Source organism: Prionailurus viverrinus, chromosome F2 (genome assembly GCF_022837055.1).
Source record: "Prionailurus viverrinus isolate Anna chromosome F2, UM_Priviv_1.0, whole genome shotgun sequence".
Taxonomy (NCBI): Eukaryota; Metazoa; Chordata; class Mammalia; order Carnivora; family Felidae; genus Prionailurus; species Prionailurus viverrinus.
The window spans coordinates 62988761-63002314 of NC_062578.1; the positions used below are offsets into that span (position 1 = coordinate 62988761).

At 44.5% G+C, this 13554-nt stretch overlaps 1 protein-coding gene and 1 long non-coding RNA gene across 11 annotated transcripts in view; one reads left to right on the top strand and one right to left on the bottom strand.

Annotated features, from left to right (window-relative positions):
- Positions 1–1034, bottom strand: part of SAMD12 (sterile alpha motif domain containing 12) — a 384154-nt gene extending 383120 nt beyond the window's left edge. For 3 of the 9 annotated variants that reach the window (XM_047842704.1, XM_047842705.1, XM_047842706.1), the window contains exon 1: positions 887–1028. Coding sequence is in view for 1 of the 9 variants with exons in the window: in XM_047842709.1 (XP_047698665.1) it covers positions 887–899 (13 nt within the window). In the remaining 8 variants the exon portion in view is untranslated. Of the gene's footprint in view, positions 1–886 lie in introns of all 9 variants that reach the window. The other 6 variants (XM_047842712.1, XM_047842711.1, XM_047842709.1 and 3 more) reach the window with 5 other exon arrangements.
- Positions 1035–1308: 274 nt separating this feature from the next.
- LOC125156640 (uncharacterized) overlaps positions 1309–13554 on the top strand; it is a 114422-nt gene continuing 102176 nt past the window's right edge. For both annotated transcript variants that reach the window (XR_007148715.1, XR_007148714.1), the window contains exons 1-2: positions 1309–1339; positions 11968–12064. This is a non-coding gene — a long non-coding RNA (uncharacterized LOC125156640). The remainder of the gene's footprint in view (positions 1340–11967; positions 12065–13554) is intronic.

Consider the following 13554-nt stretch of genomic DNA (forward strand, 5'->3'; position numbering starts at 1 on the left):
CAGGCACACTTTGACCTCCAATTTGACATCACAAACACACCTGGTCCACGTATATTTCCCCATAAATTACCCTGCACACAAAAAAGTCTTGTGTTCCAAGGTAAGATATTCTGAAGTAAAACTTCGGGATCCCTCACAAACCTCCTGTCCCTGCTTCCAACCAGGAGGTTCAGGAGAGGCAGTATCGTAGAGCTCCAACCGCAAAGCCAAAAGGCCAAAATCACACTAGAAAAAGAGGAAGGTATCTTCAAAGGAAAGGATTCACCCCAACGGAAGAGGCTGGCTATTCTTTTTTATTCCTGGCTGATTCCATTTCTTTTTTGTAAACTTTGCTAACCCCGGGATGGTGGTATAAACAGAGACAGGTGTAGGGGCACCTCCACCCTCAGAGTACATCCGCTGCTACCGCTGTCGGGTGCGCATGATAGGGGCCCTGGACCCAATCGAAGTCCATGCTTCCCGATGACGCACCCGGCCGGGGGTCCTCTCCCACGTGGGGGGAGGGGGTGTTACAAAATGGGCATTCCCAGTCCTGCGGCCACCCAGCCCGCCCCGGTTAGAGGGGACAGCGAAAGGGACACCTCGGAGCTGAGACCTCATGCCCGTCTCTCCGATTTTCCCACTTCCAGCACATCGTTTCGCATCAGGGGTACTGTTTGCCTCCAACCCCAAAGTCCTGCGCACCTACAAGTCTTTCTAAAGCAACTGAAGAAAGCGCCTATTCGCCTTCCGGGACTCAGGTGAGTGCCAAGAGGTGTAGGAGGAAAGGGCCCGCTCGCCACCACCCTCTTTCCTCTCCTCCCCACGTTCCCCAGGATTCATCAGGGATGTGTGTAGTGGGGTGCGCGGGTTAAGAGGGAGCTTAAAATGCCCAAGCGTCCCTTACCTTCCACAGCCATTCTCCTAGAGCTTCCCTAACGCATGCATAATTTTCTCGGCCGAGGTACTCCTCCGGCCCCGCGCTCCCCCCTCCTCGCGCTTTCGCCTAAATATTCTGCGCTCATCTGCTCCAGGACCAACCTGCCGCGGTCACGCAAAGCGAGGCTGCCGGCTTGGCTCGGCGCAGGGCGGCCCGGGAAGTGTAGTTCTCTCACTTCCCTCCGATCCGCGAAAGCACCCCGAATCCTCCGCGGGGAACTGCTCCGTCCCCGCACTCAGACGGCAGCTCCGGCCTCAGCCCGCCCAGGCGGAATAATCCCTCCTGGGGGGCGTCTCGCGGGCAGAGCCAGCGACCCCCGGACGTGGTGAGGACTACATTTCCCAGGATGCCGTGCGCTGGGTTTCGTTCGGCGCTGAATAGAGACCCGAAATTGAGCTCTTCGCGGACAATTGGAAGTGGGTAAGCACCTGGCAGGCAGGGGTCGTGCGGAGGGCAGGGGGTAGCTGGGTCTGTGGTGGAATCTTCTGGGCCTGTTCGCTGGCGTGCTTGGCCAGTCATTTAGTAAGGGGAGCAGAGCTCCGGCTGGCAGTGGTTCCCGCCTGGGCCAGAGAGCCGCTGCCCGGGTGCGGTTCAAACTTGTTCCTCTGCGCCCTGGAATACGCGGGGTTCTGGAGAAAACCGCCAGGTGACGTAGCCGTCGTCTAATCCTCCAAGTTGTACAGGTGTATAAACACTTAAAACGGAGTGGGGGATGGCTTGAAAACACTGAACAGGCATCAGCCTCAAGGGGTTGTTGAGAACCAAATCCCACCTGAGGATGTCAGATGATGGAAGGCTGTCTTGCTTCCCAACTAGGAGGCTTTCAGCTTGTTTGGCCTGGAAGCCAGTTGACGGTCTGTGGTAGGGCCTAATAATTAACAGCGCCTAAGAATTAGTGTCCTTTCAACTTCTGACCCTGTGTCCTAACTCCAGGTGTTGGGTTGCTATAAGCAGACAAGGGAAAGAAGCACGTGGAGGGCAATAGAATTCCAGAGCTGGTAAATACTGATAAAAATGACGTTCCCAGGCTCTTTTCTTTTCTTTTCTTTTTCTTGCACGTAGAAATGTAGATGCAGTTATGGCTGGTAGAGATAAGGGAAGGGTCTTGCGGAAAAAATCTGATTCAGGACTGCAGTAAGAAGACTTTTGAAGGTCTTGAGCTTGCAAGTTGCAATGGTTCTATATCGTTAGATATATCACTATCCCTATCTATCTAAAAACTACTCTGGAAAATAAGGAAGTATAAAGATTTGATTCTTCCCAAAAGATGACTAGTTAGATTTTGTCTTGATCATAAATTGTTTTAAAATAATTTTGTTTCTGAGGGTGTACATGCACACCTGCTTTTCTGGTCATGGAGTATGTGCCTAGTCCTGCTATCTGGTAATATGACTGTGTCTGGGTCCTTTTTTTTTTTTCTTTTATTTTCCCCTCCCCTTGTGTCTGTGTACTTTTAGAATACCTGTGTGTAACCATTAAATGCCGTTGGTGATACTTTAACTGTGAGTCCGTAGAGCTGTGTGCAAATCAAACCCAAGATTTCCATCTTGGTGCGGTAGCCAGAGACCTTTTCAGTGAGACACAGTGGGTATTTGCCATTGGTAGAATCATTTTTCCAACTTAATACGCAACCAAGCATTTTAAAATCTGGGAGGAACAAGGGGCACCTGGATGGCTCAGCTGGTGGAGCACACAACCCTTGATCTCAGGGTTGTAAGTTTGAACTCCATGTTGGGTGTAGAGATTACTTAAAAAAATATATGGATGGAAGTGAAATCTGGGTGTTTCTCTCCCCTCTCATATATGTAACATCACCAAAGCATTAAGTGTTTCCTTAGAATGTTTGGGAAAAAAAACTCAACGGGCAGGCAATATCAGTGGTTTTTGACCTTGTCTGTGCACCAGTCTTTTCCCAGCACACATTTTAAAGCTTCAAGTTAATCTCACAGAATCTGGATTTCTGAGTGTTTGGATAGGGACAATTAAGTTTTAAAAACCCACAGGTGATTCTATGTGCAGTGAAGGTGAAAATCATTGGTCTGTTTTTAAGCTTTTAAGGATCTGGGTGATACTAAAATGTAAAAGTCCCTGGGAGCACCTGGGTGGCTCAGTCGGTTGAGCTTCCGACTTAGGCTCAGGTCATGATCTCAAGGTTTGTGAGTTCAAGCCCCCCATCAGGCTCTATGCTGACAGAGCCTGGAGCCTGCTTCAGATTCCATGTCTCCCTCCCTCTCTGCCCTTCCCTCACTTGCACCCTGTCTCTCTTTCTCTCTCAAAAATAAATAAGCATTAAAAAATAAATAAGAGTCACTGAAATGCATTTTTAATTTAAAAACTTTATTTCAACTCAAATATTTAAGACCTTTCTCAATTGATGTGCATTCTTGTTTAAGTTTCACTTTTAGTATAAATATAAGATGTGAAGGAAGTATTAATTTAACCAATAAAAAATAGCCAATACTGAATTTTTTTTTTTTTTAACCTAGAAATAGAACAGTATCATATTGTTCAACCTAGTGAAGGATAAGCAGAAGTTAACCTGGGGTTTTCAATTCTGGTTGATCATCTGGGGGGTAGGGGGAAACAATTCCCACTAGAATGGCCAAAAGGAAAAGACAGAAAATACCAACTCTTGGCAAGACTGTGAGGCAGTAAGAACTCATAAATACTGCTGTTGTTGTGCAAATTGATGCAACCACTTTGGAAAACCATTTGGCTTATTAAGTCAAATATACGCTTATCCTGTGACCCAGTAGTTCCTCGTATAGGTGTATAGCAGACAGATATGCATACACATCTCCAAAAGACATATACAGGAATGTTCATGGCTATGTTATTTGTAATAGCTACTAACTGGAAACAGCCCAGATGTTAATCAACACTAGATAAATGAGCTGTGGTGTAAACAAACCAACCTGTCCTTCAGGTGAGCAGACCATGCCCCATGGACCAAATATGGCCTGCTGTCTATCTCTGTCTTGTTCATGAGCTAACTTTGGATTTTACATGTTTAAATGGTTGGGGGAAAAAAAAACCTATTTTGTCACTTGTGAAAATTATATAGAAGTACCAACATAATAGCTTCAGTTTTGCTTTTTGGCCTGTTAAACTTAAAATATTTCCTATCCCTTACAGAAAAAAAGTTTTAGCAAATTCTACAATAAAGTAATGGAAATGAATGAATTACAACTGCATACAACAACAAAGATAAACCACATGCATTAGGTGTCTATTGCTGGTGACAAATCACCGCAAAATTGAGTGGCTTATAATAACACCCTTTTATTACCTCAGTTTCTGTGGGAAAGAAATTTGGGCATAGCTAAGCTGGAATTTCTGCTTCACGGTTTTTTGTTTTGTTTTGTTTTAATTTTTGAGAGAGCGGGAGAGAGAAAGAGCGCACCCATGCAAGCCAGGGAGGAGCACAGAGAGGGAGAGAGAAATCCCAAGCAATCTCCGCACTATCAGCACAGAGCCCGATGCAGGGGTTGAACCCACGAACTGTGAGATCATAACCTAGCCAAAACCAAGAGTTGGATACTTAACCAACTGAGCCACCGAGGTGTCCCATTTCATGGTCTTTTACAGGTTGCAATCAAGGTGTTGCCTGGGCCAAAGTCATCTGAAGGCTCAACTTGGGAAGCTTAAGCTTCCAAGTTCACATGGTCGTTAGTGGAACTCACTTCCTCACAGGCTGTTGGATGGAAGGCTTCAGTTCTTTGCTGGCTGTTGGCCAGAGGCTGCCCTTAGTACTTTGCCACAAGAGCCTTTCCAACACGGCAGGCTGCTTCATTGAAACACACAAGCTAAGAAAGGAAAATAGAGTTTGCTAACAAGATTAAAGTCACAACCTTTTGTTACTTAATCATAGAAGTCCCATCCCCTCAATGTTGCCATGTTGTCATCTATTGGTTAGATGTAAGTTACTCAAGGGGAAGCCATAAATATCAGGAGATTGGATCATTGGGAGTCATCTTAGAGCCTTCCTACCACAACACACAGGTAAGATGCTGAACCAAAAAAGCCAGACGAAAAGAAGTACATTTGTGTGATTCCATTTTATGTAAAATTCAAAAACTGGACAAAATCTATGGCATTAGAAGTCAGGGTAGTGGTTCCCTAAGTGTGTGAGGGGGGGAGTATAAGAGCAGGGAATGGTTAGTAACTGGAGGGAAGGCCCATGAGGGCATCTGGAATGCTGGGGTATTGTGATTCTTCAGCTGTCCGCTGTTTAGACATGTGTATAATGTTTGTGAAAGGTATTAAGCCATAGGTATCTGATTTGTGAAGTGTGTATGTGTGTGAGAGATACTCCAGTGAAAATCGATAAGAAGTAATGTATGCTTAGATTCAGTTAAACGTGATAAATGACCCATTCATCAGCCACTCTGATTATCCATGCCTTCTCTTTCTTTGCCACAGTAAAGTGGGGGTTGATTCCATTCCATTTAATAAGTTATGTTTTGAGGACCTACTAAGTACTAGGTCCTTGTCTAGATGTTTGTAATATATGGCAGGCTGAATTTCTAGAAATGGCCCTTAAGATTCCATACCATTATCCCCTGAACTCGTGTATGTGACGAGTCTTTCCTCCTGTGATTGTGTTATGTTAAAAGACACAGTGGAATTTAAAAGTAGAAGACTATCCAAGTGGGCCTAATATAGTCAATCAAGAAAGCATTTTCTCGGGGCGCCTGGGTGCCTCAGTCGGTTAAGCGGCCGACTTCGGCTCAGGTCATGATTTCGGGGTCCGTGAGTTCGAGCCCCACATCGGGGTCTGTGCTGACAGCTCAGAGCCTGGATCCTGTTCAGATTCTGTGTCTCCCTCTCTCTGACCCTTCCCCGTTCATGCTCTGTCTCTCTCTGTCTCAAAAATAAAGAAACGTTAAAAAATAAAAATAAAAAAGAAAGCATTTCTCTAACTGGTAGCAAAAGAGGAGGGCAGAAGAGGAACTCAAAGAGATTCTAGGCATGAAGAAGACTCAACACATAGGTTACTCCTTTGAAGAGAGAGGCGTGTGAGTAGGGATATAAGTGGTCCCTGGCAGACAGCGGCAAGTAAAAAAGGGCCTCAGCCCTATAGGTACAAGGAACTGGATTCTGCTAACAACTTGAATGAGCCTGGAAATGGATTCTTCCCCAGAGACTTCAGATAAGCATTCAACCCACCTGACACTTTGACTCAGGTCTTGTAAAACCCGAACATAGAACACAAGTGAGCCCACACATCCCTCTTAGCTACAGAACTGTGAGCTAGTAAATCAATATTGTTTTAAGCTGCTAAATGTACTTCCTTTTTTTTTTTTTTTTTTGAGAGAAAGAGAGAGTGATCAGGGGAGGGGCAGAGAGAGAGGGAGCATGAGAAATGAGAATCCCAAGCAGGCTCCACACTGTCAGCATGGAGCCCAATGTGGGGCTTGAACCCACAAACCCATGAAATCATGACCTGAGCCAAAGCCAAGAGTCGGACACTTACCCAACTGAGCCACGCAGGTGCCCCTAAATATGCTTATTTTCTGTCTGTTAATCTGTTTGTTATGCAGCGATAGAAACTAATACAGGATGCATCCTGTACACAGAGAGTTATATGGGACCTGTTTTTGTTGGCGGGGACAGTTTAAAAAAATGATTTTAATGCTCATAAAGGAAATCAGAATCTCTGGAGGTAGGACTCTCACCACCAGCATTTTTTTTCTTTTTTCAAGTTTTTTAAGTATTTCAGGAGATTCTAATTGGAAGCTTCTATTGAGCACTCATGTTAAAGGGACAGAGACAAAACCGCCTCGGGAAGAAGAGATATTTGGCATTCCCCTCTGTCACATGTTCTGTTAACCTGACACCGAGTCTTGTCATAGAGTCTTGCAACATGCCTTTTGAATGTGGGCTTCCTCTCCGTTCCCTCTGCTACCCTGCTGGAGGAGTCAGACATGGGTTTCGTTCAAATAACATAAGCACTTCCCCTGGCTCCGAGAGGACAGGGATGGACTCTGGTTTGCTTACATGAATAAACTACCTGGTCATGATTGGGTCTACATTCTCCCCAGTGAAACTTCAAGTTAATGTTTTGTTTTTGTTTGTTGTGATGGTCCATGCTGGAAGAAGTAGGCATTTCTACACCTGGGATCAATTCAAAACTGACTTAGAGACAAATTAATCTGAGCCTTCTCATTTCAGAGTCAGGGCAGAGAAAGAGCATGCCCAGGTTGCACCATGGTAGAACAATGTCTAGAACCCAGATCCAGGCAAGGGGTTTTTTTAGGGGGTTGGGGGTGCAGGATGGGAAGATTTCTGTTGCTTTAGGCTTGGCTTGGTTGCCAAGTGAGGAGGCTGGGGTAGCTGTACTTCTCACTGCAGTTTTGAGGACAGGTTGGGGTAACTCTACCTCAGGCCGGAGGGGCAGTGGCTACTGGAGGGACCGTTATTCTCATAGTAACGGCAGAGGAACAAGAGGGCAAAGGAAGCATCAAGACTTTGAAGGCCTGGCTCAGAGCTGGGGCATGTTCACTTCTTTCCCTTTGTCATTTGTCAATGTAAGTCACATGACCAATCTCATCATTAAGGCATGAGGAAATATACTATGCCCATGAGGAAGCCGTGGCAGGGATGTGAATGTGGGGAAGGATGAAACGTTGGGTTACTCAATCTCCACAGTGGCTGTGTATGAGTCTCCTGTGGTTGCCATAACAAAGTGACCCAGCTGGGTGGCTTAAGACAACAGAAACGTATCCCTTCACATCCGGGAGACTAGAAGTCTGAAATCAGAGTATTGGCAGGGCCATACTTCCTCTGAAGTCTCTACGGGAGAATCCTGTCTTCTTTCTAGTTTCTAGTGGTTGCTGGCAGTCTTTAGGTTCCATGGTGTGTTGCTACATCACTCGTATCTTTGCCTTTGTCATCACATGGTCTTGTTCCTCATGAGTATGTCTCTGACTTTTTAGGTCGCTCTTCCTTATAAGAGCACCACTCATTAGATTCAGGGCCGACCCTAACCCAGTATTACCTCTTCTTAATTGATTGTCTTTGGGAAGACATTATTCCCAGATAAGGTCACATTCACAAATATGTGGGGTTAGGAATTCTACACATTTATTTTGGGGATACAATTCAACTCAACCCACAACGACAGACCAGAATCCTGTACCGTCTTTTATAAACTAGAGCAGTTGTTCTCAAAGTCTGGGTCCTGGATCCACACAATGAACATCATCTGGGAGATGGTTAAAAGTTCAAATTCTTGGGCCCCAACCCAGACCTACAGAATCAGAAACTAGTGGGGTGGGACCCAGCAATGTGTGGTGTTACAAGTTCTCCAGGTGACATTAATTCATGCTAGAGTTGGAGAACCACCTACCGCAGAAGAGAGTAGAAGCTAGGGTTTGCAAAAAGGTAAATGTGGCCATAATTGTTAAGAGTGAGAGGTAGGACCCAATCCCAGTTGGGTGTCTGTCCGTGTGTTCTGAATATGTAGTGTTGTTGGAATAAGTGATGGTGAAGGTAATTACACAAAAGAAAGCAGATGTTGGAAGTAGAGTGGGTTTAACTAATCACTTGAGTAATAAGAATATAATTCTAAGGACTCCAGGTCCCCCTTGCCTAATGGATCAGTGGCTTTGACAAAGCACTGTTCCTATATGCAAAAGTCATCACGAATTGTCATTTTCTGTGGGTGTGAGAAAGCTGGGAGGTGTTATCAGAGCTGGTTCCTGAGTCTGCAGCATGAGCTACGCTGGGGAGAATCCATGAAAAGAACGTAGCCACGGTGTTCTGCACAGTGTTCAGTGCACTTGTGAAAATGATTATTACCAAAGACCAACTGCTGACTCCACACTTCTGTCTTCAGCCAGTTCTGGAGAAGAATGTATGTGCAGGGCTGAGAAGGAAAACGTGCTACAGTTTGGTACAGCATTTCAGGCATGAGACATAGGAAGTTAGTTTACCAGTGAGGTCCCATCTAATGCACAACTAAATTTAACAAAGGGAGTCAGCACTGAGATGGGGTTAGATTATCAAATAAAAACAGTGTAAAAATCAGGAATGGGCAACTTTGTGCTTGAAAATACCTTACGTTGTCCCTTGAAACACAGGGCATGGAATTTTATGTATATAGTCCTATGGAGTAATTCCCTAGCACGCCAAACTTAGAGCATAAAGAAAAGACTATAAGGAAAATCTTTATGCAGATGTCTATATATTCAAAACATCCTGCCTTTAAAATAAAGTCCTCATTCTGAATGTGGGGGGCGGATAGACTGTTCCAAACTTTTTCTTTTGGACTCTAATACCTTAATATGCTGCTTGGCTTTTCAAGGATTAAATGAGGAAATTAAAATTCCCATCTTAGAGGTAGGTCTCTAAAGAAATGGGAGTTTGTTCAATAAATTTAACCTACCTACATGAATCAAACATTATGGAGTGCTTACGATTTGCCAGAAATTCTGAGTACTTTAAAAACATGCAGACATTCTGGCTCTGGAGGCCATGTGCTTGACTACCGTACTGTGTTGCCTTTCTGTTTTTGCACATGTTGTGTCTCTTCTATATGCAGCTTTGGAGAGTGGCTAAATTTGGGGGGTTAATGTGTTAGATAGATAACTGATCCTCAAAAAGCCCCTGACACAGATAAATTGTTCTCCATTTTATAGATGAGCAAATCGAGGGCAGAGACGTGACTTTGCTTAATTCACCCAGCTGGTATGTGGTGAGAGGCAGACCTCAAAAGTCAAAACATGGAGTTGGATACACTGATAAGGGGTGTGGGCTCAAAGGAGTGCCCCCACCCCAACCCTGACGCCTCTTTCCTTGAAGGGTAGCAAGTAATATGGGTAAAACTTCTACAGCCTTTTCTTTTTAGGAAGCGAGCTCTATGCTTTCTTATTTTCCCAGGGGCAGAAAAAATAGCATATTGTGTTGTCTCAAAAGAAAAGAATCAAGTTGAGCCTTCGTGGTTAGAGATGAGAAAAGTCCATCAGTTGTCAGAAAGTCAGAGTTAGGGGAATTTGTGCAGCCAGGGCCCGATAAAAGGCACTGCAGCTACCGATGACAGATTACTGTCCTCATAAACCTGAAGGCATGATCTAGGGCTCAATCCTAATGTCTGCCAAACTCAAAGAAGTTAAAGAAAAATGAGACATGGGAGATGATTTAGATTGCACCTGGGAGAGAAAGGATGTAGTGCACCCAAGATGTGCCTTGTGAGATAAGGCGAGCATTAGCATAGAGCATCCCCATTTTTGCCTTCTCCTTGCTTTTTCCAGCCCGTGGTAACTGTTAGAGAAAATATGTGGCTTGTGAAAGTTATCTCCGTGAGGTCTAATTTTGTTCAGGAAAACTAAAAGCTGGAAACGTAAATGTTATGAGTGCAAGGGATATTATCAGCTAATTTTTTCCCCATGGTTTTAAATGTTAATGGTGTAATATGTCAGGTGTCTTAACTGATGCAGTGTATATTTGCTAAGGTGATCTCTGTCTTCCTCATACAACTCTTCGTGGGTCGTATGGACTCTTGGATTGATGTGTGTGGGAGGTGGGGGTGGGTCCTTCGTTCCGATCCCCTGGGCTGGTCTCAGGAAAAAAACAAACCCAACCATGAAGCTTCTCTGAGGCCTGGCTCCTTATGGTGTTGCCTTATATGTGCTGTATGTATTGTTGACTTTGCCCATGGAGGCACAGCGATAGAGTAGAAGTACCCTGGAAACTATAGATGTGAGTTTGAAGTCTGCCTCTCACCACATACCAGCTGGGTGAATTGAAACAAAGTCACGTCTCTGCCCTTGATTCGCTCATCTATAAAACGTACCACAATTTATCTGTGTCAGGGGCTTTTTGAGGATCAGCTATCTAACAAATTAACCCCCAAAATTTAGTTGCTTAAAATAATTTTTCCTCTCACAGAATTTCTGTGGTTCCAGGAATCTGAGAAACTCATCTGGGTGATTTCCAGCACAGTGTCTCTCATGAGGTTGCAGTCAAGATGGTGGCCAGGGCTGCCGTCTTCCAAAGGCTTGACTGGGGGTAGAGGACTTGTTTCCATAGTGTCTCTCTCACACAATTGACAAGTTAGTGCTGGCTCTTGTCAGGAGGCCTCAGTGCCTGCAACGTAGACATCTTCACAAGACTGCTGGCTTTTTCCTCACAAAATGACAACTGGCTTCCCCACAGAGAGAGTTATCCAAGAAAGGCAGGAGAGGCCACATGCCTTTTGTGACCTGTCTTGGGAGTCACAAATCGTCACTCTTGCCTATTCTACGTGCTAGAAGCAAGCCACTTGGTCCAACCTTCACTCAAGGGGAGGAGAATCAGGCTCTATTTTTTTGAAGGGAGTGTCTAAGAATTTGTGGTCATATTTTAAGTCACCACAAGAGATAACGTAAGTAAAATTCTTGGAAAAAATAAGTGTTGGATAAATGAATGCACTTAGTATTTGAAGGCTTTAAAAGTACCTGGTTCCATTCCATCTCTCTAGTACCTAGCATAGTACTTGGTGTGCAGCGGCCGTCTTAAATAAGGAGCTAATGTTAATTAAATAACGAGCTAAATTTGTTTGCTTTGTGTCTGGTGTTGTGCTAAGCATTTCTGTCAGAAAAGTTCATTCCATTTTCACAATATCCCTAGAAAATGGACACTATTATTATCTCAGTTTTATTGGTGGGAAAACTTAAGTGTGCACAGACAAGTTGAGCAATTTGTTGGATGTTAACATATGGAGGAGTGTGATAGAGCCCAGAACTAGTCTCTGTCAGCTCCAGGATGCAGCTTTTAACTACCAAAGTACGGGTCTTGTCATAAAGCAAGGCCTCTAAAATTATTTGTGTGAAATATTCCTGCCTCTGAAACTTGTTATCCAGGAATATTTTGAGAGCGGGAGAAAATGCTACTTGAATTGTGAGGTCTGTATGTTGAGGCACTTCTCTCAGATCTAAAATGTTCTAAAAATTCCCAGCCAAAATTTCACAACGGGAAGCACCAGAATTCCTCCCCCACACTCTTCCTTTCTCTGTTATTTGGTAAAGCATGCCCACACCTCTGCTTTCTTCTGGTCTGCATTTTAGGTTTCCCCTGGAAACTTGGTTGTTTGGAGGTCCAAAGGCTGAATACAAGTTTGAAGACCAAAGTAGATGATCGTAAAGCTCATTTCCTGCCCTAAAGGTGTTTTTTTTTTAATTTTTTTATTTGTATGTTTATTTTTGAGAGAGAGAGAGAGCGCATGAGCAGGGGAGGGGCAGAGAGAGGGAGACATAGAATCTGAAGCAGGCTCCAGGCGCAGAGGTGTCAGCACAGAGCCTGACATGGAGTTTGAACCCACCAAATGTGAGATCATGACCTGAGCCGAAGTCAGACATTCAATCGACTGAGCCAGCCAGGCGCCCCTCCTGTCCTAAAGTTTTATGATTATAAGATTCCTCCTTCTTCTCGGATCCCCACCCTCATAGAAATGAGTGACCAGGTCTCCTCAATTTGTCCCCAACAATGACACTGTTGGCTCTCCTTTTTCTGTCCCTTAGCCACTGTCCTCATTCTACACCTGGTAAGACTGAGATGGAAACATTGTAGCACCGTCTTTATAGGGCCAACATCTCCAGGCATTTTTATGATCACATAACTCTCCAAGAATATCCTCTCTGCTTATACCACACTACTGTTAAAATAAAGCCCTTCAGGGGCGCCTGGCTGGCTCAGTCAGTTGAGTATCTGACTTCGGCTCAGGCCATGATCTCATGGTTCGTGAGTTCAAGCCCCATGTCTGGCTCTGTGCTGACAGCTCAGAGCCTGGAGCCTGCTTCGGATCTGTGTCTTCCTCTCTCTCTTCCCCTCCCCTGTTCATGCTCGGTCTCTCTCTCTCTCTCTCTCTCTCTCTCTCTCTCTCTCTCTCACACACACACACACACACACAAATCAATAAACATCAAAAAAATTAAAAAAAAATAAACCTCTTCAGTTGGCTGTGTAGCAGTCCTCACATGGGATACCATGAATACTAGTAGATATTGAGAGAGAGTTTTTGGAGAATGTGGTGTTAAAAGAAGTTAGGCAGTTTTCTTCACTAATAGAAATTCCTGCAGACTTTGATGTGTTGAGGTGCAGTATGAATCTCCCTGGGGGAGAGAGAATGTAACCGGAGAAGTTTACTGTCTTGGGTTTGTGGTGGACAAAAACACCCTTCACATCATGAAACTTTCTTGAATTATCCATTTGATAGCTGTTTCTTACCACTGGGCCTCTTCCCTGACACTTATTGTTTGGTGTTGAGCCCCACTCATGATACCGCACCCGACCACATAGAAGTCCCGAAGGCTATCCCTCAATAGAATGTTGCTGTAGATCTCAACCCTCAGCCTCCCCAGAATCACCACTTTAGAGTGTCAAACTATGTGGATACATGTATACATGTACATAACTTTCTTTGCTGAAGGCCCAGGTAATTTTTTAAGTTTATTTATTTATTTTGAGAGAGAGAGAGAGAGAGAGAGAATGAGAGAGAATCCCAAACAGGTTCTACACTCAGTGTAGAGCCCTACCCGGGGCTCAGTCTCACAAACTGTGAGATCATGACCTGAGCCAAAATCAAGAATGCATGCTTAACCAACTGAGCCACCCAGGTGCCCCAGGACTGGGCCATTTTAAAGGGAACTGACCCA